The sequence below is a fragment of the Pongo pygmaeus genome, chromosome 6 (genome assembly GCF_028885625.2).
Source record: "Pongo pygmaeus isolate AG05252 chromosome 6, NHGRI_mPonPyg2-v2.0_pri, whole genome shotgun sequence".
Taxonomy (NCBI): domain Eukaryota; kingdom Metazoa; phylum Chordata; class Mammalia; order Primates; family Hominidae; genus Pongo; species Pongo pygmaeus.
Genome location: NC_072379.2, coordinates 47,139,817 through 47,167,015, shown reverse-complemented (window position 1 = coordinate 47,167,015; position 27,199 = coordinate 47,139,817). Strand labels below are relative to the sequence as shown.

General features: G+C 40.7%; 1 protein-coding gene and 1 non-coding gene across 2 annotated transcripts in view; one reads left to right on the top strand and one right to left on the bottom strand.

The window, feature by feature from the left end:
- POU6F2 (POU class 6 homeobox 2) overlaps positions 1-27,199 on the top strand; it is a 478,158-nt gene that overhangs the window by 327,517 nt on the left and 123,442 nt on the right. Inside the window, exon 5 of the mRNA XM_054495337.2 lies at positions 20,738-21,126. Coding sequence (XP_054351312.1) covers positions 20,738-21,126 — 389 coding nt within the window. The remainder of the gene's footprint in view (positions 1-20,737; positions 21,127-27,199) is intronic.
- Positions 10,061-10,192, bottom strand: LOC129041828 (small nucleolar RNA SNORA20). The gene has a single exon (XR_008503964.1). It is a non-coding gene; the product is annotated as a small nucleolar RNA SNORA20 (small nucleolar RNA).

Here is a 27,199-nt window from a genome sequence, read left to right as displayed (position 1 = left end):
CCCTGGGCAACATAGTGAGACTCCATCTCTAAAAAAATTAAAAAATTAGTTGGATGTGGTGGTGCATGCAGGTACTAGAGGGGCTGAGGCAGGAAAATCACTTGAGCTTGGGATTTTGAGGCTGGAGTGAGCCATGATCACACCACTGCACGTCAATCTGGTGACAAAGGGAGACCCTGCCTCAAAAAAACAAAACAAAAGTCCAATTTGATTTGAGGTTTCAGACCCCTTCACCTCCCACGCCCTACATGTCAACCAAATTGTAAGCAGAAAGCCTGTAACTGGGAAAGAGAATCTCTCTTTGTTCCCCACCTACAGTTTCAGCTCCTCCTCCTCTATCTTTAGTTTCTGACCCTTTCAGAGGAAAAGAAAGCAGGGATGGTTCCTACTGATGGGCACTACTGTTGGCTGGCTTCACGCTCACTGGACTTGGAGATATTTACAGATAACTCTTTCTGGGGGATGGTATTGTGGTTTTTTGGAAACCTCCCAATCCTGGCCTCTCAAATACAGATCCTTTAATGTGGGTGATGCCCTACCTCTAAATTCTCCATGCTGAGATATATTCACCACTGCACGGGACTCTCTCAGACACAATCTCAGGTGGGCCATGCTAGGGTTTTGTCACTCATGTGGCCCACATCCAGCCCCGAGGAAATTCTCATGCAAGCCTCAAGTGCCAGCCACCAGGGCCACAATCTCTCCATAGCCTCCCTGTTAGAGCAGCTAACCAGCCTGTCTTTTTACCTGTGGCATTTTCCAACAAGAGGCCAACACAGGTCTGATGTGACTCCCTACTGCGGGGACACAAACCAGCTCCATGGAAGCCCCCTTTTCTTGGTATAAAATGAAGGGGAAAGAGTCCCTACTCCTTCACAGAGTGGGACTGACAGAACACCAATAGCTCTTTCCAAAATTACTATTTAAAATCATATTTCTGTATAACATAAACAAAGCATTAAGAGATGTCTACCTAATTCTCAGACATCCTCTTTGCATCTTGTTTCAGCAATGCACTATAGTGTCTGATCTGAAGGCCCATAACAGAATGAGACTAGGCTAGACTATTTAAACATGACTTTAAGCCAGCTCAGAGGGTAACCTCCCATCAGAAAATATGGCTTGCACCTTGAGCTCACTCAGAATGAACCTCCATGGGGCAGAGAGGCTTTAACTCTTCTCACCTGTGAGGTCCAGAGGCTAGATAAGAATTCTTAAGACCTGACTGAAGAGAATAAAAACCAACAAGTGGCCAGAGTTCCCTCAACCACCTGTGGCCCACCTTCCAGATTCTGAATCTCCATCAGAAGACCTACCTCTCCCCATTAGTGGATGCCAGGAAGGGCCGTATGTTTCAGGGACAGATGCCCTTCACCCGGACCTGTAGCCTGGTCCCCCGCAGATGCTGTCAGTCATCAGGCGGGTAGGTGTCTCTGGATGAACTTGAGAGGAGTCTGAAATCCCCTGAGAAATTATGTTAAATTTATAAGTATAAACACATCTCTCTGTAAAGGGTACATATTTTTTTTATCAGATTCTCAAAGGGGTTCATAATCCAAAAAGTGTTTTTGCAGCCCTAGAGTTTCAGCATGGTCTGAACTAGGACAATAGTGTTCTAATGTTGGCTAACAACTATTAATATAAAAGACATACAGTAGTTGCTGCTTTTCTGAGGGGGCACATGTTCCAACACCCCCAGTGGTTACCTGAAGCTGCAGATAGTACTGAACCCTCTATATGCTATGCTTTTTCCTATTTATACATACCTATAAAGTTTAACTTATAAATTAGGCATAGTAAGGGGTTAATGACAACAATTTTTGGCCAAGTGCAGTGGCCCATGCCTGTAATCCCAGGACTTTGGGAGACTGAGGTGGGAAGATTGCTTGAGGCCAGGAGTTGGGGACCAGCCTGGCCAACATAGTGAGACCCCATCTCAACCAAAAATTTTAAAAATTAGCCAGGCATGGTGGCATGCACCTGTAGTCCCAGCTACTTGGGAGGCTGAAGTGGGAGGATCGCTTGATCCCAGGAGGTCAAGGCTGCAGTGAGCCATGATCACACCACTGCACTCCAGCCTACGCCACAGAGTGAGCCCTTGGTCTCAAAAATAAATAAATAACAATTCTTCTATAACATAGTACAATTATAACATAACAATATATTATAATAAAAGTTATGTGAGTGTGGTCTCTCACTCCCTCTCTCAAAATACTGTAATCTTTTCAGACCACAGGTTACTGAAACCGAGGAAAGAAAAACCACAAGATAAGGGGGCACTACTGTGTGTACCATAACCAGGGCATCACTTCATTATACCTACTTTGTGTAAGTGGGAGCAGAAGAGGCTGTCCAGAAAGAAGAGCTGAGCTTTGAAAGAAGGGTAGGATCATGACAGAGAAACAGAAGGAGGGGTCATTTCAGAAAGCAGAACAAATCATGAGCGAAAGCCAGGTGTGAGTGTGAAATGATGTGCAATGGGCAGCTGGAGTGTGAGGTTACAGCCAGAAGAATGTTGGGAGCTAAAACCTGAAAGTGGGCTTGGAGCAGAGTCGTGAAGGGCTTTGATGTGAAGGGAGAGGATGTGTACTCTCTGGAGATGTGGGGAGACAGTGAAAATTACTAACCAAGAAGAAATATTGACATATCACCTTGTGCTTGAGCATTTGCATGTCTGTTTTCCCAGATAGGATGTGAATGAAGTGCAGGAAGGCAGAATCACAGTTGAAGTTATGTTTATAAGTTCAATTGTCTGCACATTCCCCAGCATAATGCAGGTGCTTAATAAATTTTTAGAGTAAGGAGAGAAGATGCATTGGAAGGAAGGGAGGAAAATGGAGGAGGAAGAAAGGGGAAGGGAGAGGGAGAAAGAGAAGTAGGAGAGGAGGGAGCTGTACTTTAAGAATAAACATTGTATATATATATATATATAGAGAGAGAGAGAGAGAGAGAGAGAGACAGAGAGAGAAAGAGAGGCAGAGAGAGAGAGAGGGAGAAAACGGGAGACTATTACATGGGTCCAGACAAACAATGAGAGCCTTCATGAAGTATCTTATAGTTTTGAGTTGCTATCTTGCCGTAAAACTCAAATTCTCATCCTCCTCTAAATAGCTTTTCTATAAACTGTTTGAAATTAGTGTTGAATGTTCTCATTCATTGTGAGTAAAAGGGATCTGTGTGTTGCTTTACCTGTCATGTTAGTGAATCTGTGCTCACCCATCCTATACTTTTGCCTGGTTCCCCTTAGGGACAGAGCATGCAATTGCAGATGGCCAGGAGTAGAGCGTGACCAGGGGAAGAGAAGTGAGTAACTGACCCATGGGCCTCACTTGCACCTTATGCTTTGGCCCTTCCACCGCCTGCTCACTCAACAGGGCAACGTGTTTGTTATGCCTGGCTGACTTTTACATCCTGCCAGCCCAGACATACTAAAAACCTGACCTTCAACTCAAACCCTCTTAATCCATGTGCTCTATTATGTTTCTCTCCAGATTGAGTGGAATTTGGGTCAGCCCTTGGTTAGGATGATATTTTTCACTCTTCTAAGATTATGATTTAATCTGTCCATCTCAGACCTACCTGCAGTACTTTTCTGTTTATCCGGATAACCTTTCAGGGCTCTCTAAGCTTGTCATTTCCTCTTTAACCACGTTTTATATGCATATTTCCTATTGAATTCCTATAGCCCACCTTCAAATCCTGAATTCTTAGGTGGTGTTCACTCACTTCCTTTAATAACTTGCTAGTTCATAAACAAAATTATTTTACAGAATTTTTAGGATATGGCTCCAGATGCATCCAGATGGCTGCCTTGGCCTGTACAGTTATATATTTTCAAAAAACGAACACAAGAATTTGATTTTTTAGAAAAATAAATCTATACCATTCCCCCAAATTAACTGCAGCTCCGTGCAGGCTCAGAGGTCACATGATTTATAGGTAGTCTCCTAGAACCCTGAGCAGTGGATCTTGTGAACCTCAGAAATTCTCCAATGATATCTCTACTTTTGTGAAGTTAACCAAAGCAAGCACATGATACATGTTAGGTAGGAAGAATAAGTTGAAGTCATCAAGTGGCCAATCAAATTACAGCTCCCTACAATTATAATTCCTAATTATTTAGTGAACATCTGCTGTATGCAGGTTGCTGAGAGAGAAGACAGGAAGATTTAAAAAAAAAAAAAAAAAAAAAAAAAAAAAAAGTCCTGCATATAAATGGTTACCTTCTTTAGGGAGCTAGTTGGTAAAAGAACCATCCAGGGACACACTAATTGTGGTGCAATGCACAACAGGATGTCCCCTCATAGAATTTCAGGAGAGGGGGCAGTTCATTCTGGCTGCCATGGATCTCAGCAAGAGGACAGCTGCACTCAGCTCCAGTCCCCATGCAGGGTCATGTTGCCAGACCTTCTGGATGTGGGGTTGTGTTTTGTTTTGTCTTTAAGAAAAATGGACAATACATATTTTATGGAGGCTCTCCTGATTTTTTATTCTTGTCAACCAAATCAAACTTTTTTCAACCCCTGATTCCATGTGTGGAAGTGGGACATCCCTGACTGCTGGCTGTGGATGGCCATGGACCATCAGCTTCTACCTCTGGACTAGAAGTGAGGTTCTCAGAAGAGGTCAGGGTGTCTCTAGAAAAGTGGGTTGAAGTCAGAGTGCCCTCCCTCATTCTCTAATATTGGGCTGAGCACTATGGTTTAATTCCTTGGGCTGAGAGATATCATATTCCCTTCTTTAAAAAAATTAATAGGATAATCCTATCTGTGTTTTACAAAGATAATTCTGGTGGCAGATGGGCACTTAGCAAATGGCTTGATAACATTAGTAAATTTAATAAATGAGAGAGAGAGTGAGGAAGGCAAGAGAGTTAAAAGGCCCTTGCACTGCCAGGCAAGGTGGCTCACACCTGTAATCCTAGCACCTTGGGAGGCTGAGGCAGGTGATCACCTGAGGTCAAGAATTCAAGACCAGCCTGGCCAACATGGTGAAACCTCATCTCTACTAAAAATACAAAAATTAGCCAGGCCTGGTGGCAGGTGCCTGTAATCCCAGCTACTTGGGAGGCTGAGGCAGGAGAATTGCTTGGACCCTAGAGGCGGAGCTTGCAGTGAGCCAAGATAGCGCAACTGCACTCCAGCCTGGGGACAAGAGCCAAATCTCCATCTCAAAAACAAACAAACAAAAAGGCTCTTGCAGTGATGCAGACAAGACAAAATGAGGTTAAACAAAGGGAAATGAAAATGGAAAGGAAGTGATAAATATGGAAACCATCTGAGGGGCAGAGTGAGACCTTTGTGGAAGTCACTAATGTGGTTCACCAAACTTTCCTGGCTCTCCCGCTCTCTGAGAGTTGACACTTTGGCACTTCCTGGTCTCCTTGCGTTCAAGTGGTGCCAAGTGACCAGTGCTGGCCAATGAGTTTCAAGAGAAAGTGATGGGAGCTACTGCTGGCCCAGAGCATTCAATTCTCACTCTCAAAAGCTCTCTTTCCTTCTGGTAATGTTCAAGATAGTAGGTGCTCCACCAGCTTGGCCACCTAAGTGACTACAATGAGCTGAGCCCCCTGATGATTTAGGACATGTAAAGAAGTAAACTGTACTGGGATGTTGAGGTTGCTTGTTATCACAGCATAACCTAGCCTATCCTGACTGATCCATTTCTATTTGCCCCTTTTGTCCACAAAGTAAAAATAATACTATTTTACTTCTCATAAGCAAGACCAACCATCCTGGCAGAAATCCATGAGACATTTGCAGAAAACATTTGTAATCATATAGATGATGCAACCGTATTACATCCTAGCCCCATTAGTAGTCCAGCATTGTATTGTTTTTTATGAATTTTCTCAGGATTCTATTTTTGATGACCCTTTTCTCGCAGCAGAGTGTAGAATTAATGTAATTATTTTGTTAAAACTGTCAGTTGCCTTCTTTTTAACTTAGTACATATGAAAGCCTTTAAAATGAGTGTGTGAATTGAATGACTAATTTGCACATCAATACAAAATAACCAAATTACCCAGTATCTTCATAATCCTACTAAAGAATTCTATTGTAGCGATGGAAAGAGAAAATAAGAGTAAGAATAATAATAGTATTTATTATATGAGTAACTTTTACCATTTAACACGAGTAACATTTTGCTATACAATTAAAATCATTTTATTGCAGGTTTCTTCTCAAAGAATCTGGAACAGAATTACAAATCTGGCAAAGGTGTATTTTGAATCCTATATCAAAATATAAAAAGAGATGTAGCTTAAGAGATGGTATTATCATTTATTGTGTATCCCAAGCAAAGCTAGGATCCATGTGGTCCTAGAATCATGTCTTAGATTTCAAATGTAAAGTAAGGAAATATATGCTATCTCCTCTTCTTAAAAACTAAGCAAGAGCCAATGAAGTAAGATCTGGAAACCCTTTTTGGCAACCCTGAAATTGTTGTATATGAACAAAATTGAATTGCCTGTTTAGGAAGTTTAAAGTTCAGCCTAGATAAGAAAGATTTGTGGCGATATGAGGGAAATTAAAGAGAGAACATAGTCAGATCCTTAAAAAGAAGTCTCTTGCTGTATACTGCAGCTTCCACAGCCTTCTAAAGGAATCAGCCACTGCATCTTTGTCACTTAACTTTTTTTAATCTGAACTGACAGATCACTGGAGAATAACTGTAGGGAATAATCCCCACACTGGCACAGGGGATGGATTAAATCAACCATGAAAATAAGCACTGGCCCATGTGTCTATAGCCTAAAAGAAATTTGGTGAGCATAGTGCTGTGTTTAAACCAGGCACAGTAGCCATTGAATTGTCTGTAATACTTTCTCCTACAAATCTCCATTTGAAGGAAAAGTCAAACACTGATGCTTTGAAAGCCAGGGTGCATCTTGCTTTGCTGAATTTAAGGAATTATTTTATTAACATAGGAATATAAACTGAGCATACTTCTCCCTTCCCCCATACCTGTAGCATAATTTTTAGTGAATATGGCTTATGGGTTCTCTTCTCCCTTAATTTTTATGAAAGTGAAAATATCCCTGGAAAACCCATGCTCAATAAATGTTAGCTCTAATTTTAAACCTTTTAACCTCCAAGGTGGATTGGCTTTCTAAGAAGTCATCAAAGATGTAAATAGGTCTTTTTCATATTAATGGAGGAAAAATAATGGGATTGAATGTGACATGAGCACTTTTTTGAGCTGCTTCCTATCTCACCCAAGTGTATATTCTGTCCTTAAACTCATTTGGTTCAAGAAGACAGTGAGGCATAGACAGTGAATCTCAGACTTCTAGAAAAACAACAACAACCACTTGGTTATCCATGTATTGGAGAATTTGCAGAGCACAAAGAACTTATATCCAAGGAGAGTCCCATTGTTTCTGCCGTGTTCTTCACCAATCCTCTGCCAAACTCTGTAAGGAAAGAATACTACTAGTTCTTGTGCGAGGGCTAGATTCTCTGATGGATAAATTTGGTCCCATCTGCTGAGCAAACAGATTTCAAATCAAGAATCAATGTTTCCATAAACGGTCTATGGATTCCTTGCAGGTTATCTAAACATCAATTAAGCAAAATCAAGGAACATGTAGAATCTATCCACCAGAATTAAGTCAAAATGCCCACTCAAGCCCTAGGAGTTCTAATTTGCTATTGTATTAACACCTGGAAAATACTTGAAATTTGATGGGAAAAGGCAGAAGAGGGTTATTTAAATTTTTTGTCTTAAAATGTTTAGTATTGATAGAACTGCATTTTCTTCTTTAACTCATGCTGTAGACTTATTCGAGGAGCAGAATTTTCATACCAAGCTCCTCACAGCTGAAAATCCGTAACAATGATGCTTTCCCAGAGCCTGGGGAGAGTTCAGCTAAGCCCCAGGTTGTCCTAGTTGGTCAGAAAAGTCCCAGCTCCAGTTTCCCACCTTTGCACACTTTAAGACCCTTTTTTGTATTTCTTTCTCCTTTCCTACCAGACTATCTGAAATACTTTGCCTTCATGAAAACTGCATTTATTAAGAAATTCAGGCCTGGCGCGGTGGCTCACACCTATAATCCCAGCACTTTAGGAGGCTGAGGTGGGCATATCACGAGGTCAGGAGATCAAGACCATCCTGGCTAACACTGCAAAACCCCATCTCTACTAAAAATACAAAAAATTAGCCTGGCGTAGTGGCGGGCGCCTGTAGTCCCAAGCTACTCGGGAGGCTGAGGCAGGAGAATGGCATGAACCCAGGAGGTGGAGCTTGCAGGGAGCTGAGATCATGCCACTGCACTCCAGCCTGGGCGACAGAGGGAGACTCCGTCTCAAAAAAAAAAAACAAAAAAACAAAAACAAAAACAGAAATTCATATGCACATACCCACTTAACACATATTTACATTTTAACACCTTTATATTTTTTATCAATCAAGGATGTTTTTTACCTTCAAAGTTTCTCTTCAGTGTGAATTCACCAGTTTCATCACACTGGATAAGCTTGACATATGGATTAACACATGTAATCTTAGTAGGGGTAAACAAGAATATCAATAGATAAGCTAGGTATGGTGGTATATGCCTGTAGTCCCAGCTACTCCAAGAGGATCGCTTGAGTCCAGGAGATCAAGGCCAGGCTGGGCAACATAGTGAGACCCCAAACTCTAAAAAAGAAAAAGAATTTTATTATGTTTATTTTATGTTGAAAATAGTTCATCATGTTCTCCAGAGATCCTGATATAAAATATATAAATCATATATATATAAAATTCTGTGTACATATATATATATAGACATGTATAAAATTTCTTCATTTATAAAACAGTCATGTCTGACAACAAAGACAGTGACACCTTCAGGTTATTTCTAAGTGGGCCCCCCCCCAATAATATTAGTTCCATATATGTATGCATTAGTTTGTGTCAAAAAAAAAAAAAAAAAGATGGCGTTCCAAGGTCAAATGAGTTTGGTCAGTATTGGATAGAAAATGTTAATTGGGTTTCTTTTTTTTTTTTTGAGACGAAATCTTGCTCTGTCACCCAGGCTGGAGTGCAGTGGCATGATCTCGGCTCACTGCAACCTCCGCCTCCCAGTTTCAAGCGATTCTCCTGCTTCAGCCTCCCAAGTAGCTGGGACTACAGGCGCACACCACCACACCCAGCTAATTTTTGTATTTTTAGTAGAGACAGGATTTCACCATGTTGGCCAGGATGGTCTCAATCTCCTGACCTCATGATCCACCTGCCTTGGCCTCCCAAAGTGCTGGCATTACAGGCGTGAGCCACCGCACCCGGCTGAATCAGGTTTCTTTAATGCTGAAATTCTAGCCATTAATATTCTAATGCTCACTGGATTTCCAAAAATAGGATGAAACATGCAGTATCTCCCAAATAATTTTTTTGGCCTTTGGACACTTTTTTTTTCATGGAACATATGTGGCAACTAGCATCCTATGGAATAGTCCCAGGGAATATTTCTTAATCTATCAGGAACAAATGTCTATTGTTGACTTTTCAAAAGAAGGTTCATGCCACAGTTGGTATCATCAGTGGAGCCAAAGATGAATTTGGTCCTGTATAGGGTCTAGATCTCAGCCTATGGCAAGAAACTCAATTTAATTAGTGTCCTAAGCTGGATCAGAATATCACAATGCTGACTCAAACTGAAGAAGATAGATTATAAAACCAGAATGCCCATTTTAATTTACAAAGAGAAATATAATTGTCAAGGGGTGCTAATATTATTGCCCTTTGATCAACACCTTCTCTGTTTGTAAAGGACAATTCCATGAAAATCCTTATCTTGTGAGAAGGTTGCAAGATGAGTATAAATACAGGATTTGACATGTCAATTTATTCAGAGATATAATGGCCACATGTGTCTACACAGTGGGATATGCCTGCCAGCTGGACCAGATAGGGCATGGCCTCTGACCATCACTTCAACCTCAGAATTGGCTTCTGTGATGCCATCTTTCTGTACTTCCTGTAATGACTAACCTTCATCTGATGGACACTTAGTTTCTGTCAATATGTTAAAACCTTCACCAGTTCAAGGATATTTAGATATACTAGACAGAAACAATGTCTAGTCCATGCAGAAGAGATGAAAATGGTTACTTCATCTCAATTTACAGTGGCTCAATATTATTTTATCCCATGTGTATAATTGCTCATATCACTGTGAGACTATAAGCAGCAAATAAATGGGAAGCCATCTGTGTCTTTAACATGGCTTGGTGTAATATATATATTATATATAACATTGTAAATATGTACAAAATATAATTACATGGTATATATTATTGTAAATATATATAATTGTATAATATATAATAAATATAATAATATATTATTATTATATGTCTGTGTATATGAGACAGAAAGCAAGCCAAGAAGACCTGATATGATTGTGCTTTCACCAACCCATTATAAATTTGCTCCATGGAAATTCATAGCTTGCCTCTCTGAGGGCCATTTGTACTTTCTTAAGAGTATTTTAACATGGCCAGTTACATAGTATAAACACCTCTGATAATAGTTTTAAAATATATACTTTGATTCTTAGAAGTCATTTGATTCTTAGGCACCGAAGTCACTGCCCCCTTACAGAAAGTCAAAATGTTTTGGAGTTTATGCCCGGTCCCCAGCTGGAATCAATGATTCACTGGTGTTGGGAGAAGTCAAGGAAATAGAGGGGCTCTGTGAGGCAGGGTAAACCTCAAGGTGTCATTTATGCTTCAGAGCTCCCTGGAATCAGGATGAGGCTGGGACTTGCCCTGAAATCCTGCCTTTGCTTGGCTTCTTGCCCTCCCATCCTGCTGTCCTCGCTCCCCTCCTGGTTTTTCCTGGGAGCCCTTCTTCAAATCATTTGCACTCAAATCCTTAGATCAGGGTCTGCATCTGAGAGAGTCCAGTTTAGGAGACTTACTTTATAAGGTTGTTGAGAAAACCAATGAAGAGATTAACGTCAAATGCTTTAAACAGTGCTGAAAACATAGGAATTTGCTGTTATCATGTAAAATGTAGCCATAGTTTTGAAACTAATTTTTGTTTAAATTTTTTATCAGTGTAATACATGCATGTGGTTAAAAATCAGTTCAATCCACAAGACTTCTGAAAACATGCTAAGTTATCAGCCATCCTCCTCTCCACCCTCAGGATTACTCCCCAGGGGAATCACATTTAACCATTTCTGGTTTTAGGCTTTATGAGTTTACCTCCGTACTTCCAAAGACTTCCAATTTATCTCTGTCTTTTATTAACTTGATGTATCATCTGTTCATTTCCTGCTATGGAGTATGAGGGTTTAGTTCGCTTACAACATCTTTCACTCTCTTTTTCTCCCTGCTCCAAAGAGAAGCATAGCACTATTTTTAGTTAACTGTATAATTTTGAGTAGCATATTTAAGTCTCTATTTGTTCTGTCAACTGCAGAGCTATCTCTTTACTCTCCACGTAGTGCCCCGGTCCTCCCTTCCCCTTCTCCCTCCCACCAAGCTTTCCCTTCCACATGGTCAAGGATGATAGCTTTTGTGTTCTCGTGAAATCTTTCGTGCTTTGTTTATAGGTTGTTCCAAAAATTGCAAGTCAGTAAACACTCTTGACTTTAATATGGCTACCTTATTATTTCCTGCAGAGCCAAAAAAATACGCAGTGATCAAGTATTCCTCTCAGTGTGGATTTTAGTGCCACTCAAAGAAAACATCCAAGTGCATCATCCTTTCATACTCCACCAAGTGCTCAAAATCACACCACATTTTACTTTCAATTAAGTTATTTATTTTAATTGACGTTGAAATTGTACATATTTGTGGGTTACCATTTGATATTTCCGTGCATATCTATGTTGTATTCATTATTTCGTGCATTTATCATTTTCTCTTCTAGCTACTTTGTAATGTACAATACCTTACTGTTACCCAGTCACCCTACTATGCAACAGAACACCAGAACTTACTCCTTCTATCTAATTTTAAGTCTGTACCCATTGACCAAGCTTTGCCTCTCCTCCTCTGACCCTTCCCCACTCTCTGGTAAACACTGTTCTACTCTCTGCTTCTATGGCTTTTCTTTTTTAGATGCCACATATGAGTGAGATCATGTGGTATTTGTCTTTTTGTGTCTGGTTTATTTCACTTAACATAATGTCCTCCGGGTTCATTTATGTTGCTGCAAATGACAGAATTTCATTCATTTTATGGCTAAACAGTATTCCATTATGGATATGTACCACATTTTCTTTATCCATTCACAGTTGCTGGACACTTAGGTTGATTCCTTATCTTGGCTGTTGTGAATAGTGCTGCAGTAAACATGGGGGTACAGATGTCTCTTTGACTATATTGATTTCATTGTCTTTGTATATACATCTAATAGTGGGATTGCTAGATCATATAGTAGTTCCATTTTAGACTTTTTGAGGAACCTCTGTACTGTTTTCCACAAAGGCCGTCTTAGTTTGTAATCCCACCAATAGTATGTAAGTGTTCCCTCTTCACATCCTCACCAACGCCTGTTTTCTGTCTTTTAGATAATAACCATTTTAACTGAATGAGGTGGTATCTCGCTCTGGTTTTGTTTTGTTTTGTTGTTGTTGTTGTTGTTGTTTTTGACATGGAGTCTCGCTCTGTCACTCTGGCTGATGTGCAGTGGTGCGATCTCGGCTCACTGCAACCTCCACCTCCTGGGTCCAAGCGATTCTCCTGCCTCAACCTCCCGAGTAGCTGGGACTACAGGCACACGCCACCACGCCCAGCTAATTTTTGTATATTTTTTAGTAGAGACGGGGTTTCACCATGTTGGCCAGGCTAGTCTCGAACTCCTGACCTCAAGTGACCTGGCCGCCTCGGCCTCTCAGAGTGTTGGGATTACAGGCGTGAGCCGCCGCGCCTGGCCTCCCTGTGGTTTTGAATTGCATTTCCCTGATAAGTAGTACATCACGTTTTATTGCACAATTGGTTTATGTGTGTTTCTCTTATTGTTTCTTATAAAACCATGCATTTGTTTCTTATGCTGTTTGTTTGTTTTGCCAGGAATTTCTTATTGCCCTTCCTTTTGAAATCATTATTATTAGTATTATTATAAAAAGAAATGTGTATCTTCTTTAGGAAGTGGCTCGCATCTTTTCACTTCTTACTTTTTCTTCAGCATTGAATCCAACAGTTTTTCTCCTGGAAGCTCAATGACTTCTTGTTCTAATTTGGAACAGCTGCTTCATATTTGGATTGTGACTCCCCGACAGCTTTGATTTTTCCTGAATTTTCTTGTTTCTTTTTTCACATTCTCAGATTCTTCCAAAATCTCAGATATTTTTTCATTGCTATGGAATCCCCCTTCTTCCTGCATATTTTTCCCCTTACAGCCTCTGCCCCTATGCTCTCCTGTGGACTGGCTGCTGTCTAGAACTGCTGTACAGCTGTCGCAGTGGGGGTCCCTTATGTTGCTCTCTTGAGTGACTTCCATGCTGTTTCCTGGGTCTTTTGTCTACCTCTTTCTTAGTTCATAACCTTATTTTGCTGAAGTACCTATTCAACTTTGTAAGAAAAAGTATGTAAGGATAAAATTATGTAAAGATAAGATGTCTAAGTCTTTGTAAGTTCCAAAATGGGCCTTCCTCTGCTCTGGCCCTGGCCAGACAGTTGAGCTAGCAATAGAATTCTTGGTGGGAGATAACTTTCCCTCAGAACTTCGAAGGCATTGGTCCTCTGATTTTAGCTATATAGTTTTGCTAATGAGAGGTATGATAGCAGTTTGATTTATGTTTCTTTATATGTGGCCCTTCATTTTCTCTCCAAAATCTTTTTGGATTTTGAAAGATCTTTATCTTTGGTGTCCTGCAGTTTCATGGGGGAATAGTCTAGGTGTGGATTGTTTTTCTTTCATCTTGGCTGGCACTCAGTAGACATCTGGAAGGACTGGGAAAAGCAATGGAGAGCTCAGTGTTTTGGGGTGAGATTGTAGGCTGACGCTTTTTTACGGTAAGTGAGAGGAGAAGCACTTTGCTTTGGGGTGCCCACATCCACATTAGAATGTTTTCTCAATTTCTTTCTCTTACTTTTTTGAGATTTTAGGCCTAGGTGGGGTTATTCTGCAGATGGAAATAGTGGGGAAGTCAGCTGTTCCATAAAGAGACCTCAGCAAGCCCCCCCTGGGAACTCATGGGGGACTTGCCACCTCTGAGTGCTTAGCCCCCGCCCCCAACACTTTGCTGAGCAGGTGCAGCTCCCCTGGGGTAGTCCTGCATAGCTTCTACATTCTACTTTACAGGGGGCACTCATCCTTCGCTTTTTATCTTTCCTATTTAATGAGGCATCTAAAAGCTAATGTTACGTCTCAGACTTAACCTGTCCTAAAACATTCCAGTAAGAGTGTGCCCTAAAATGTCAACAAAGGCGGTAGTGGTTGGTGAATTGCCCTAATTTCCAAAACAAAAGGCACTAAAGAACACTGGGTGATTTCCAGTTGTCTATTTCTTTTCTTTCCAACCAATGATCTTGTTTCAATTTTTTTTTCTAATGGCATAACAATTTGTTTAAAAGAAATAGTCTCAGGCTGGGCGTGGTGGCTCATACCTATAATCCCAGCACTTTGGGAGGCTGAGGCAGGCAGATCACAAGGTCAGGAGATCGAGACCAGCCTGGCTAGCATGGTGAAATCCCATCTCTACTAAAAATACAAAAAAGTAGCCTGGCATGGTGGCATGCACCTGTAGTCCCAGCTACTCGGGAGGCTGAGGCAGGAGAATCGCTTGAACCCAGGAGGCAGAGGTTGCAGTGAGCCAAGATTGTGCCACTGCACTCCAGCCTGGGTGACAGAGTGAGACTTTGTCTCAAAAAATAAATAAATAAATAAAAATAAAAATAGTCTTAGTGTTGGGGAGCTGCATTTGCAAGCTGATCTGGTTAAAAGTCAAGGGAAAAGTCGCTTCCTCTCCACTTGCTGCAGCTCCCTGTAGGACTGCTAGGGGCCCCAAGGGTAATGGCTCCCAATCCCCTGAGGTAGGTCTTTAGAATGCAAATTTTGCCCTACTCTCTGGAATCTAATTTCCTAACAAGCTCCCCTGGTGATTCTGGTCCACAATTTGAGATAGGCTGCTAGAGTTGGCAGAAACAATCAACCTAAGAAAGAAGCTTGGGTGGCTCAAACAATACAAGAAAATGTGTAGGGATGTTTTCATTGGAATAATTTATCTCTTTTATTTTCCCCTGACATCTCAAGAGACACTTAGGTCTCCGCCTTAAATGCAAAAGAAGCAAAAAGACAGATTAAGGACATGAGTAGTAATACTTCTGGAGCTGATAACACTGACCATATGCAAGATGGTCACACATCATAATCTCTGAGGCAGAATTGACTTTGCTTGTTTCTGACATTGTTGCCAAGAATAAAGGCAGAGTTCTAGGTACACATGAACATAAAAATAGAAATAATAGACACTGAGGACTCCAAAACAGGGAGGATTGGAGGCAGATGACAGATGAAAAATTACCTCTGTAGTACAGTGTTCAATATTTGAGGAATAGGTACATTAGAAGCCAAATTACCACTATTATACACAATCAACTCATGTAACAAACATGCACATGTACCTCCTGAATCTAAAATTTGAAAAATTAAAAAAAAAAAAAAAGAATAAAGGCAGACCTCCCAGCAAGTTTTCACCTTTTACACTTTTTCAAAATCCCTAGTCCCCAGCCATCTACCTTTTCCCATCGACTTTGCAAAACTTCCATCTGCGGGTGCAGCCTAGGGATGCCCTTACTGAGGACACCAGAAAGGGTTTCTGATTTGCATCCTCGGTTCAGCTCCCTGAGATATTCTTACCTAATGGGCATGTGTGGATGTTCCATTTACTAACTCAGATTCCTCCTTTTGGGATGTTCAAGATTCCTGTTTTTTCTTCTTCTAGAGATCTTAGTGGGGAGCAAAAGCACACAATAAATACAGAGTTAGGGAGGCAAAGCCTACATCAGGGAACACAGGTTTTTCCATGGGCCCATTGATTCTTTACAACTGGGGCTGATCTGGGAGTTGCTTCCCCCAGTTAGGGACAAATCCAGCTGGGGAACTCGTAGATGCCACCCCGGGGATACTCTAGAGACAATATGTCACCGAGTTCTGTGGACAAGGTAAACTGATGCCTGTTTACTTTCCTTAAACTGGCACCAAGCCTGAGCACAAAGCTGCTGCCGCCCTATGTCTAAGCATGGAGGAGGCATTTTCTTACCATCAAGGTAAACTAGTGGTATGAATAACATGTACCATGGCCCTTCTCCACCTCCCTTCCATTCATACCTCTCACCTCCTTTCCTGCAACCACCACACTCCCCCCAGCCGTGTTTCTCTGTTCTTATAATAACTCGTGGCTCATACTCAAATTAGCATCTTTATCTTCGAAACACACATTTACATTTCTCATCAGCAGGCTTTAAACAAATGATTTGCCTGCAGTAGGACTGAGGTATAACTGTACACTTTCCCAGGAGCTGAACAAGCAGACCCTTCAATTTAGGTTCAATAATGGGATACCTGAGCCACTTCTTCTCACAAGCACAGCCATGGAGCACATCTTTCTGCATGTGAGCAGTCTTCTGTGATCAAACCCTTAGGAGAAAATAGGTTGCCTCATCATTACAAATAATCCTGTCATGTAAGAGGTTTTGGGAAGTGCCCAGGGTATTCACTGGCTGTGTAAACTTGGGAAGGTCACTTAACCTTTCTGAGACTGAGTTCTATATGTATAACATGGCGATAACACCATCTATCCATACAGTTGTCTTGAAAAGCTAATTCATCATATTAAATGAAGGTATCTTCAAACTGTGAAGCACTATCTTACTTTTAACCCAAATTTCCTTGGCTGTTCTGTGCCTGCTCAGTGTCCAGCTTCTAAGTCTTCCCCAGCATTTCTCAAAGCCATTGGGGTGGGGTCTTGTGTGCACCTAAAAATGAGTCCACAGTTCCCAACGCCCTGCCCTGCCAAACCTGTGCCTCTCCAGTGGGCACAATGTGTTTCTCCCTGTGCCGGCATCTTGGCCAAGGCTCTCCTGTGGCTCCAACAGGACTGCCCTTGCTGGTGGCTGCCCTGACCCCTCAGGACCATAAAGCCTTGAAGAGCAAAGGAGAAGTATGCTCTTGCCCTGTGGCTTCCCAGGGCAATGTAACTTGGTCCCCAGTGTGTGAATATAGAGAAACAGCTCTTTTCTTGTAGTACGAGACACGTAACATACAACTTGCCACTTTAACTATTTAACACTTTATTAAATCTATTTTAACTATTAACTAAGTGTAGGATTCAGTGACATTAAGTATATTTTCAATGTTGTCCAACCATTTCCACTGTCTAGTTTCAGAACTATTTCTTCACCTTAAAAGGAAACTCACACCCACTGGCATCTCCTCCCCATCCCTTCCACCTTCAGAGCCTGGCATCCACTCCTCTGCCTTCTGTCTCCATGGATTCACTTATTCTGGACATTTCATATAAATGAAATGTGGCCAAGGCTGTCTGGCTTCTTTCGCTTAGTGTCATATTTTCAGGGTTACTCTTCTTGTTTTTCCTTGGTGTTCTTTCTCTCCTTAGGACCAGGCTTGCACTGGGGGACTGGGATGAGGATGGGTTTGGATAAGCATTACCACAAGGCTTCTTTCCAGGATTCCTGGTCACTTTCAGTGATAAGCCCTACTACTTCCTTCTTCCTCAGCGTGGGTTTTCTGCCCTCTGTAAACATATCCAGATGAGTCTACTCCAGCTCCCAGACATACCCAGAGGTATGTGAACAGCAGTGAGTAATGGCTGTGCTCCTTCCTAATAGGCTTTCACACCCAATCCACCAGTTTGCCAGCCATGCCCACATTTGCCTGAGCCTGAGAAGTCCAAGTAAATGCTGAAGTGGAGGTGCTGACTAGAGTGCTTATAATAGTATGATCTTATATTTTGGCATAAAGTAGGTTAGGATGTTGCTAGAAATCCTACTTCCTTTAGCATTTGAGCACCATTTTTCTTTCTGTACATTGCTAAGTATAGGACACATTTGTATTTTTCCAGAATCTTCCACAGACTTGCTTTTCAAGTGCTTTTGACTTTTCTTGTGTAAATCCCATCCGATATAATTCTGATAGCTCTGATGATGTGGCTCCATTTATGTGTAGGGGTTTACTGAGGAAACTTTTAACAAAGATTCAATATGAGAAATTGTTTACAATTTACAGCTAATATATAGAAACTGAACAAATTGAGAAATGCAGGATTCTTGGCTACTTCTTTGTCATATTAAATTATTTATTTGGGAAATTTCAAGACACGGCTTTACTGTAACTCTCTCTTCTCTCTAGGAAATTTGGTTTGATGAAATTTTGTTTTGTGTTTCTTTTTCAAAATTTTAAAGTAAATTTTCAGAATGTATTTCTGTGTATCCCTTTTCCTTTCATAGCTGCTGTTTCTACAGTTAAATTTTACATTTAACATTGGCCTATGTCATGTATAGTAACAAGACAGAGAGGAAACCATCATAAAAGGGCATAAATACCAGGGAAGAAAGTAAAGTCTTAACTTTCCCTGCTTAGGGTCAGAATTTTACCCCAACAAGCATCATTTTATCTGCAAACGTTCTTTGTAGTTCAAATATTAATACATCCTTGAACCTTCCTAACTTTACTCATCTTATTTTCTCATTCTTCTATGTCCTATTTCACTATGCTTTATGCTTTCTACAATGAGCCACTTCGATGCACTATATTTTCACATTTTTTAACTCTCATTTTCATGTTAGTGTGTAGGTGGCTTTGGTGTTTTTCAGACCCAAGTTACGTTCATATATGCCCCTCCTGCTTCCTTTGCATCTGGTATATACCTGAACATATTTAATTCTGTATTATTTTTTGCTTGCAGATGTCAAATTAGTTTATGTAACTCAAAGGCTTAGGTTTATGCCTTCCCAGTCAAGCTGCTGTTATGGAAAACAAATACCCAAGCAATATGAACTTATGGATATGGAGGAAGGGAGACATATTTGGGACCAGGGCTCATTAGTAGGTTAGGGTCTGCTGCACCTACCTGTCTGCCAATATCTATCTGCTAGTATTCCCTGACTTTCCTGTTTCTAAATGCTGATTTAGATAAATGCTTTTCTAACCAAAATGAAGCAGTATGGTATTTAAGTCGACCATGGAAATAAGCAATGACATATGTGCCCCCACCTGAAAGACATCAGGTTAGGTTTGATTGGAATCAGGCAGGAGGCCAGATGCAATCAAGTGCCTGAAGTCTGGAACTCCACCAGAAGGAGAGATCAGGCTCCACTGCCCCAGGATCCTCCAGACTGCAGAAGATCTGAGGAGGTCAGAATTGAGCGGGGCTCCCACATCTTTGATAAAATGTGATTTTGTAAAATAGAAGAAAGGGGGAAATGGCAAAAGCAGGCCATTCTCTAAAAGGTCTAATAAACGGGATGATGCCGGTGTACATTCCAGGCCTCCCCCATGCCATCTCTATCTCTACGATCACATCGCAAGCCCCAGAGCACCCTGGCTCTACACACAAGGCAGGCCACACACTGGGCTGCTTGCATAGACCTAGAGCAGTTCAATGGCTCAATGAGGACTTGCCATCCCAACTGGACCAAGTTGGAAGCCCTACATGGTACATGAGATCACGGAATTGGTATTTGATACCCCTGGCAAATGGTTGCATCGTCATTTCACCAATACAGCTACACTTTCCTTTAAGGCCTGTGGGTTTGACATTGATCCTTATATATTTAATTGTTCATGGGCTTGTTAGAAAGCTTTTAGATTGAGATTTAGGCAAAAAAAAAAAAAAGTGAACTTGGTTTTTAGCCATAAATTTCTCTAGACCATTCTTAGGTCAAACTAACCAGCTTCCTGCTGCAGAAATTGTTCAGTGCTACGTGGGCATGTGAGAACAAATTTTGCGTGCTCAGTGCTAAGACACCTTCTCCCACCAACTCTACCTTTCTCATAACAAGATCTTAAAAGATGATTTCATTCTCTCAGTCCTTAGGTGCTGTCCTGTCCTTAGGTGCTGATGTCTAATCACCACACTGTTTGGTTCAGTCACCTGCTATCCTTCCAGTCTAGGGGTTCTGTCTCTTTAATCAGCAGGCAAAAAATTCAGACTCAGGCTTTTGACCCTGCAAAATGGAGAAGCATGTACTACTTTTGAATTAAAAAAAATAAAATAAAATAAAAAACAGTTAGAAATGTGACACTAAGACATCTAAGCAACTGGGTGGAGATCTGAAGTAGCAAGTGAAAATGATACCATTAATGATATTGATGATGGATGAAAAGGCAATTGCAAACAATTGGTTTTTTGTTCTTAACTCCACTCAAACACTTACCAAAACAACTAAACTGGTTGGACTTCAAAAATCTAAATGAAATCTTGAAAGCATGAGTGTATTTCCCGTGCAGTATGGAAAGGAAGAGAGAGAGAAAGTAGTTAAAAAACAATCTCCATTCCTACCACACACCTTTGGCTTGCATTGTTCACCACCTTTTAAAGTAATGCCTGATGTGTTATATGCTGGTCCTCCCGAAATTCTAAACTTTCCTCAGAAGTGACCTTTGTTCTCCCAGTGCCTCACAACCCTCTTAAATACCAAAGAGCTTCAGGGGGCGAGGACGAGAATTTTCTAAAGGAAATCCTTCTCTGCTTGCACTGGACAGGCTGTCAAGACCCAGCAAGACACTTTGTCATGTTATCTCACTCCACATTCGCTTTCTCTCCTTGTAGCTACCTCATCCCTGAACTCCCAGCTCCAGCAGCTCCAGCTCCAGCTCCAGCAGCAGCAGCAGCAGCAGCAGCAGCAGCAGCAGCAGCAGCAGCCTCCCCCGTCAACCAACCAGCACCCGCAGCCAGCCCCGCAGGCGCCCTTGCAGTCCCAGCAGCAGCTGCTGCAGCCCACCCCACCCCAGCAGCCACCACCCGCCTCTCAGCAGCCGCCAGCTCCTACATCTCAGCTGCAACAGGCACCTCAGCCCCAGCAGCACCAACCCCACTCCCACTCCCAGAACCAGAACCAACCATCTCCAACCCAGCAGAGCTCCAGCCCCCCGCAGAAACCCAGTCAGTCTCCGGGACATGGCCTGCCTTCACCGCTCACGCCACCCAATCCTCTACAGGTATGCTCCCCGTGCTTCCCGTCTGCCCCTAGGAGCACCAAGGACCTTTCCATGGGGTGGTGCCATCCCCAAAGGCAGAGGGACCGCAAAACTTAGCATCCAGTTCTGCAGCATCTAATTCAAATTGATCTCTTAGACATAGGGAAGAAGAAGCAACTAGAAGGCAACTGGGGATGCATGTAAACGAAACAAATAGAAGCCCATTTCTGTTGCCCTCCAAAGGATAAATGTTATCTGTTTCCTTCTGTGAGAGGCCAGCACTATAAGTGCATTTGGAGCCTGTAATAATTCCATTTTATGATACTTTTTGAAGGCAGCAAAGATAGCATCCAATTAAAATTATTACTAGCACAGTTTTGTAGCCCCGTGGAGAACTGCATCTACTGTCCATGAGGCATGGTGGTTATTTCTCTATATTATGAATACAACAGTGTCTCACCTTAAGTACTTTGTGCTCTTTTGTTTCTATTTTTCTAAAGACTCTCTGGGGTTAGGAGGGCAAAGAAATTTAGCCCCAGTCTTATGTCCCAGATTCCAACCATTACTCCACAGACTAACAAGTACTCTAAATTCATGCCAAGAGCCTCAACCAATATGCATCTTTATAAAGGAATAAAACTTCTATAGGTTTACTTTATTACTGTGAGGCTGAGGGCTTCATAAATAGATATTTCAGGCTAACCATGAGAGCTCATCTATAACCTACCTATTGAGAAGGAATGGATAGGTGCATTCGTAAATAGATAGATAGATAGACAGATAGATAGGTAGATAGATAGGTAGATAGATATGACTTTAAACTTCAGAAAACCATTTTTAACTTAGGTGTCTTTAAAATAAATTAGCTTCAAAACATAATGACTGTGATGTCATCATATCAGATCCAGAAATTAATAACTCAGCCAAGCCATCCATTCTTTGACTTGCACAATGACATTTTTCCCTGTGAGATTTCAGACAACTTCATGTATTTGTAGTACTGTGACAAAGTTCAACAGAGTGAGCAGCCTGTGGACCTGTTTCAAGTGCCATCTCATCCCCGTGCCATAGTGGTGGGTATGAACCTCAGTCAGTCCGGCTCTCTCCAGCCTGAGAATGACAGTAGCGATAGTATCCTTGGCTCCTAAATAGAAAAGTATACAAAATAAAGACAGGTTGGCACACGGACAGAAAGGCAGGTGGATTAGAGACTTGGTATTTTAGAACTTAGTTTGTTGTCCCATAGCTTTGTCTCTTCCAATTTGGATTCTCAGTGGTGTGGCCCAAAGCATTCCTAGAAATGAACACATTTGGGAGAGATGAGTCATTGTGTTTTTCTGGGCTCTTGGGCCAGGGCTACTTTCAATCTGAACATTTTTATGAGTGGAGTTTCAAGATGTATTTATACAAATCTTACAATGGTGAGACAACATAACACCTTTGACCTAGGACTAAAATAAACATGGGCCAAAAACATCTTCATTGTCCACTTGACACCTACTGAGAGAGCAGGTGTCATCAAATTTACAAAAGGCATGATTACAGCAACCTTAATGTTGGCAGCATTTGGGATTCAACTTTATTATTCCAAAAAATTAATTTAATGCTTTTTAAGAACACTTACATTAGATGTACCTATATACCATCTAATTTCTCTATTCCAGGCGCCAAAATAGGTAAAATTACCAAAGAAAAAAATTGCCCTTCCTTGAGGAGTGAAATTACTTAGGTGTGTCCCAGTTGTCCTATATAGTCCAGTATTCCTTCCTATTAGATGAAAGTTTTGAGCTCTGTGGACCTCAGCCTTCCCTGAACACTGTCAGTGTTTTATAAATTTCTGTCAGCCAGTGAGATCCCAGTGAAGACAAGCCCTGTTGAATGACTGTTGACAGGACTTTAGATGAAGTGACCACGCAGCCTCATGAAAATAAACTTAGGGGAATTTCCCAAAGTTCTCCTAACAGTTTCTCATGGAAATCCCAGGGCTGTTTTGTTTTGTTTTTGCAACAAATGAAGGCTCAGAGCTACATTTCTTTCTTTGTAACACTGAGAGAATATTCTAATTTTTCATTGTTGAAGTTTTAACTTATAAACTTAATAAATATGTTTAGAGTGCATTTAAATTTAGAGGAGCTGTTACTCTAACTTCTGTGGGTCTAACAGATGACCACCAAATGAGTGACTTGGTACAAATTTTTTTTAAAACATTACTGAGCAGATACAGAACTAATTTTGAACAAATCTGTGTTGGTAGGCATAAAAGGACTTTTTTCCTTTACTACAGGCATGTATAAAGGAAATAGAGAATATTTTGGTTTAAAAAAATTTTTTACACTAGCTGCAGGCTTTTTGAGTTTGTGGAACATGGAATGTTTGAACTTTTTAAAAAGAAAACTGTTTAAAAGGAATTGCAAAGATATTTAACTCTCCAAAGTAATGATCTTTATAAAATGTTTTTGTTTGAAGATTATTAAGGGAATAAAGATCAACTAAATTCATATATGATAGCCTAAATTTCATTTTACAATCCTTTATTTTCATGTGGGCTTTATCTTTTTACATTGTTCAGAAATCTGCTGGAGAGATATTAGTTTAGAACTATGCAATGTAGATTATCAGGGAAAGCCAGTCAATTAGGTTTTTTGCTTTAAAAACAAAACTTTGGAGGACAACAATTATTTCTAAAACTGTGCAGATGCTCCCATGTCTTTAGAAAAAAATAAATGTAAGTAGGTTGTGTGGTATATTTGGGTGAGGTCACTTCTTGAGATGAAAAAAATTAATAGTGTTGGTAGGTAGTAACACTCTAAACAAAAATTATCCAAATACCTCTTATCGGCTTTTGTGCAATATTGCAGTGTAATTTTATTTTACTCTTTTACTCAATTCCGTGAAAAGGATTACATTTACAAAACCAAGTTGTTTTAAGATAGATAGGAGTCTAAAGTATTATCCTTTCAGAGACGCACAGGTTGGGGGATCACTTTGTTTATTAATTTTGATCACGCAGCATTATAGGAGGTCTGGTGGTCTAAAGCAGACTCTAGAAGCTGGCCCCTGGAGATCTGTCTATAGATTCTCCATTGAGACTCAGGACCCACCCACCCATGGCTTCGTTCTTGCCCAGGAGGCTTGAGGAGAGAAGTTCTAGACAGGAAATGCAAGGGCAGAGGTCTTCAGGGCCTGGCAGTCCCTGTAAATAAGTAAAGTAATCTTGGTTGTAAAACCCAAAATCAAATTTATAAAAACAGTGTGTGGGACAAACAAGATGCACTGTGAGCTGAATTTAGTCCTTGGGTGCCAGGATGGAGAGCAGTCCATACTCCTTATCTTTGCTCAAACCCACAGTCCACAGGCTGTGCCTGAATCTAAAACTAAAAATATAGACTGTGTTTGATAGAAGCAGAAACATAAATGGAAGCAATCTTTTGGGGCAAAAAACATGATCTAGGTAAAAAAAAAAAAAAATTCAATATGTAATTTTAATTTGGATAGAGACCCCATAAGCATAAGAATGGTGAAAGAAAAGCCTCCTTTCTATGAACTTTAAGAAGAATTTTCTTGAAAAGAAAACTCCTTGGGAGTTTTTATTTGCACTGGTAAAATTTCAGACATCTTATAAAAGCCCTATTGTGCACATATTCCCTCTTGAGTGGTCTGGAGATATGCTGGGCATGGTTGGAGCCCAGTCATGGTGTAGGTGGAAGAGGGTAACCAGAGGGCTTCAGTCCCCCTTCTAGTTCTGACCCTGCCTCCAACTAACTCATAACTTTGGATAGGTCACTTTAGCTCTCTGGACTTCATTTCCCTCATCCGTGTGGTCTAAGTCTTTTTCAGGCCTATGAGTCTATAATCTCAATGTTAGTAGGCCTCTGGAATTTTATTGGCTATTGAAAACTCGATGGTCCTGAAGATTCTCTGAGTATTCTTCAAGGTCAGGTTAATTTCTTCCCACTCAGCTGGGTGGCAGAGTGAAAAGAGAGTGGAGGACAAACATAAGTGGGATAATGATAGCAGAAGCAGATTTTATCTTAGCCAGAGAGTCCAAATTAAAGTCAAGTTTTTATCCTCAGAGAGTCACTGCTATAAGCTCTGGTCCCAGATTGCTTTTCCACACCTATACATTAGAGAAGCTTAAGAAACCAAATGCTGCATTTAACCTTGGCCTCCTGCGTACCATCTTGCATGGCAGGACGCAGGATAATCTTTTGCTTTTCTTGTTCTATTGCACATTTTAATAAATAACAGAGGGAGAGAGAGATCAGTAGGAATTGGAGAGTGAAAGCTATCTGTACTTGTATGAGGAATGAGGGGCACGGTCACCTCCTCGGAGGTGAAGTTGCTTGAGAGCGTAAAATGTATTCTCAACCATGTGCATTTGCTAATGGAAAGGTCTAGTTACCACTTAGGCACAGCAGAGTAAAACTGCATCGGAATCCCACCTCTGTTGCGCAGTGGGCATCGCCTTCTGGTCTTCCCATTTGAGATATTTTCCCACTGGCAAACTTAGTACTAAGTTCCGAAGTGCATACATGATGGGAGAAGGTGGTACATTATCACTTTTTAAAATAAAGAGCCCAAAGCCTTGAGAAGGAGCTAGACCTATAGGACTTTCAATTTCTCTAAAGCAAATGGTCTCCAATCGTGGGTCTGCCCTATGGAAAAGACCCAGTGTCCTAGGCCAAACCCCCTCCCCCCCAGCAATTAGTCTTAATCAGTTTACCACACTATTACTCAAGGCTCTGTGGGACTAGGTTTGTTTTTTCATCTATAAAAGGGAGGGGGTAAAATTAAATACTTTCTAGAACTCCTTCAGTTCCATTGGAGTTTTATGTTACAAACCCCTAAAACTGTATAGAGTTGGGTGACTATGTGGGTGTATTCATATAACTCCTTTGTGTGGCCACTGTAAATATAGAACTCAGACATCTCTGTACCTACACAGGGCTAAATCACTATGCAGAATTTTCCTAGCCAGTACTTGGACGATGGTGAGGCTTGGAAGCACTCATCTCAGATGCAGAATTTAAGGGTGTACTCAAAAATTCAGATAATGTTTGAATGAAATATTTTCAGAAAAAAGAATGAATGCCAAAAGTCTATGAACAACAAAATTTCGAATTTTTAAATGCAGGATCAGTAACAGTATTGAGCCATATTGGAGTCTGAGGCAAAAGAAAAAAATCAGTCATATGAACATTTAATGATCATGAATTTTTGGCACTCATTTTTATTTTTAAAATATTGTATTAAGATCTTATTCATCTTGATTACTACATTTCTGGACACACCTTTAAATTTGGTTCCTGAAATGAGTGCCTCATTCGTCTCACCCACACCCCTCTCAGCTTTGCTACTGGCTGTCTAAATGATTTAGTTAGCAAAAATCTGCCAAAGTCAATGACATTCTGTCCATTGTAAATTTCGGCCAGGTCTTTGATCTCACTTTCTAGTTGAACTTGAACACTGCACCAAATTTTGCACGGTAGAAAAACAAATGCATGTTGGATAACAAATTGGGGCAAGGAAGGGGCTAGAAATCCATCTTCCCCATTGCACAGATCTAATAAAGCAATTATTTTTGATTGAACTGAAATGTTATGACAATCAAATAACTCTTTTGGCTGACTTTTTCACTGAACTACTTTATGATTTTATGAAATTAAGTAAGTTTAGTAAACATAATAAAAGTATCACTATGTAGACAACATTCTCTCAGAGCAATCTGAGTTCTGAGGACCTTTGGAAAGCTGGAAGAGTCCATATGGGGTAGGCAAGGCTTCCTCTTGGCTAAAAAGCCAAAGAAAACTTTATTATTATGGAAAAGAAAATCCATCTAAGCTCAGAGAGTTATGAAAATTAAATATAACATACTGATGAGAATGCTTTTGTATGCTGTAAATTTGTTAAGCAAATGTTGATTAGCCTAAAGATATAAAAGGGTATGAATTTATTTCTGTTTATACTACCTTCCAGAAAATTGAGGGCTTCATTCATGATTCACTTATTCAGTGAGAGACCGGGTGGGAAATGAGAATCCCTTTACCCAACTGTATTAAGTACTGAATAAAATAAACAAAACATATTTACCCAT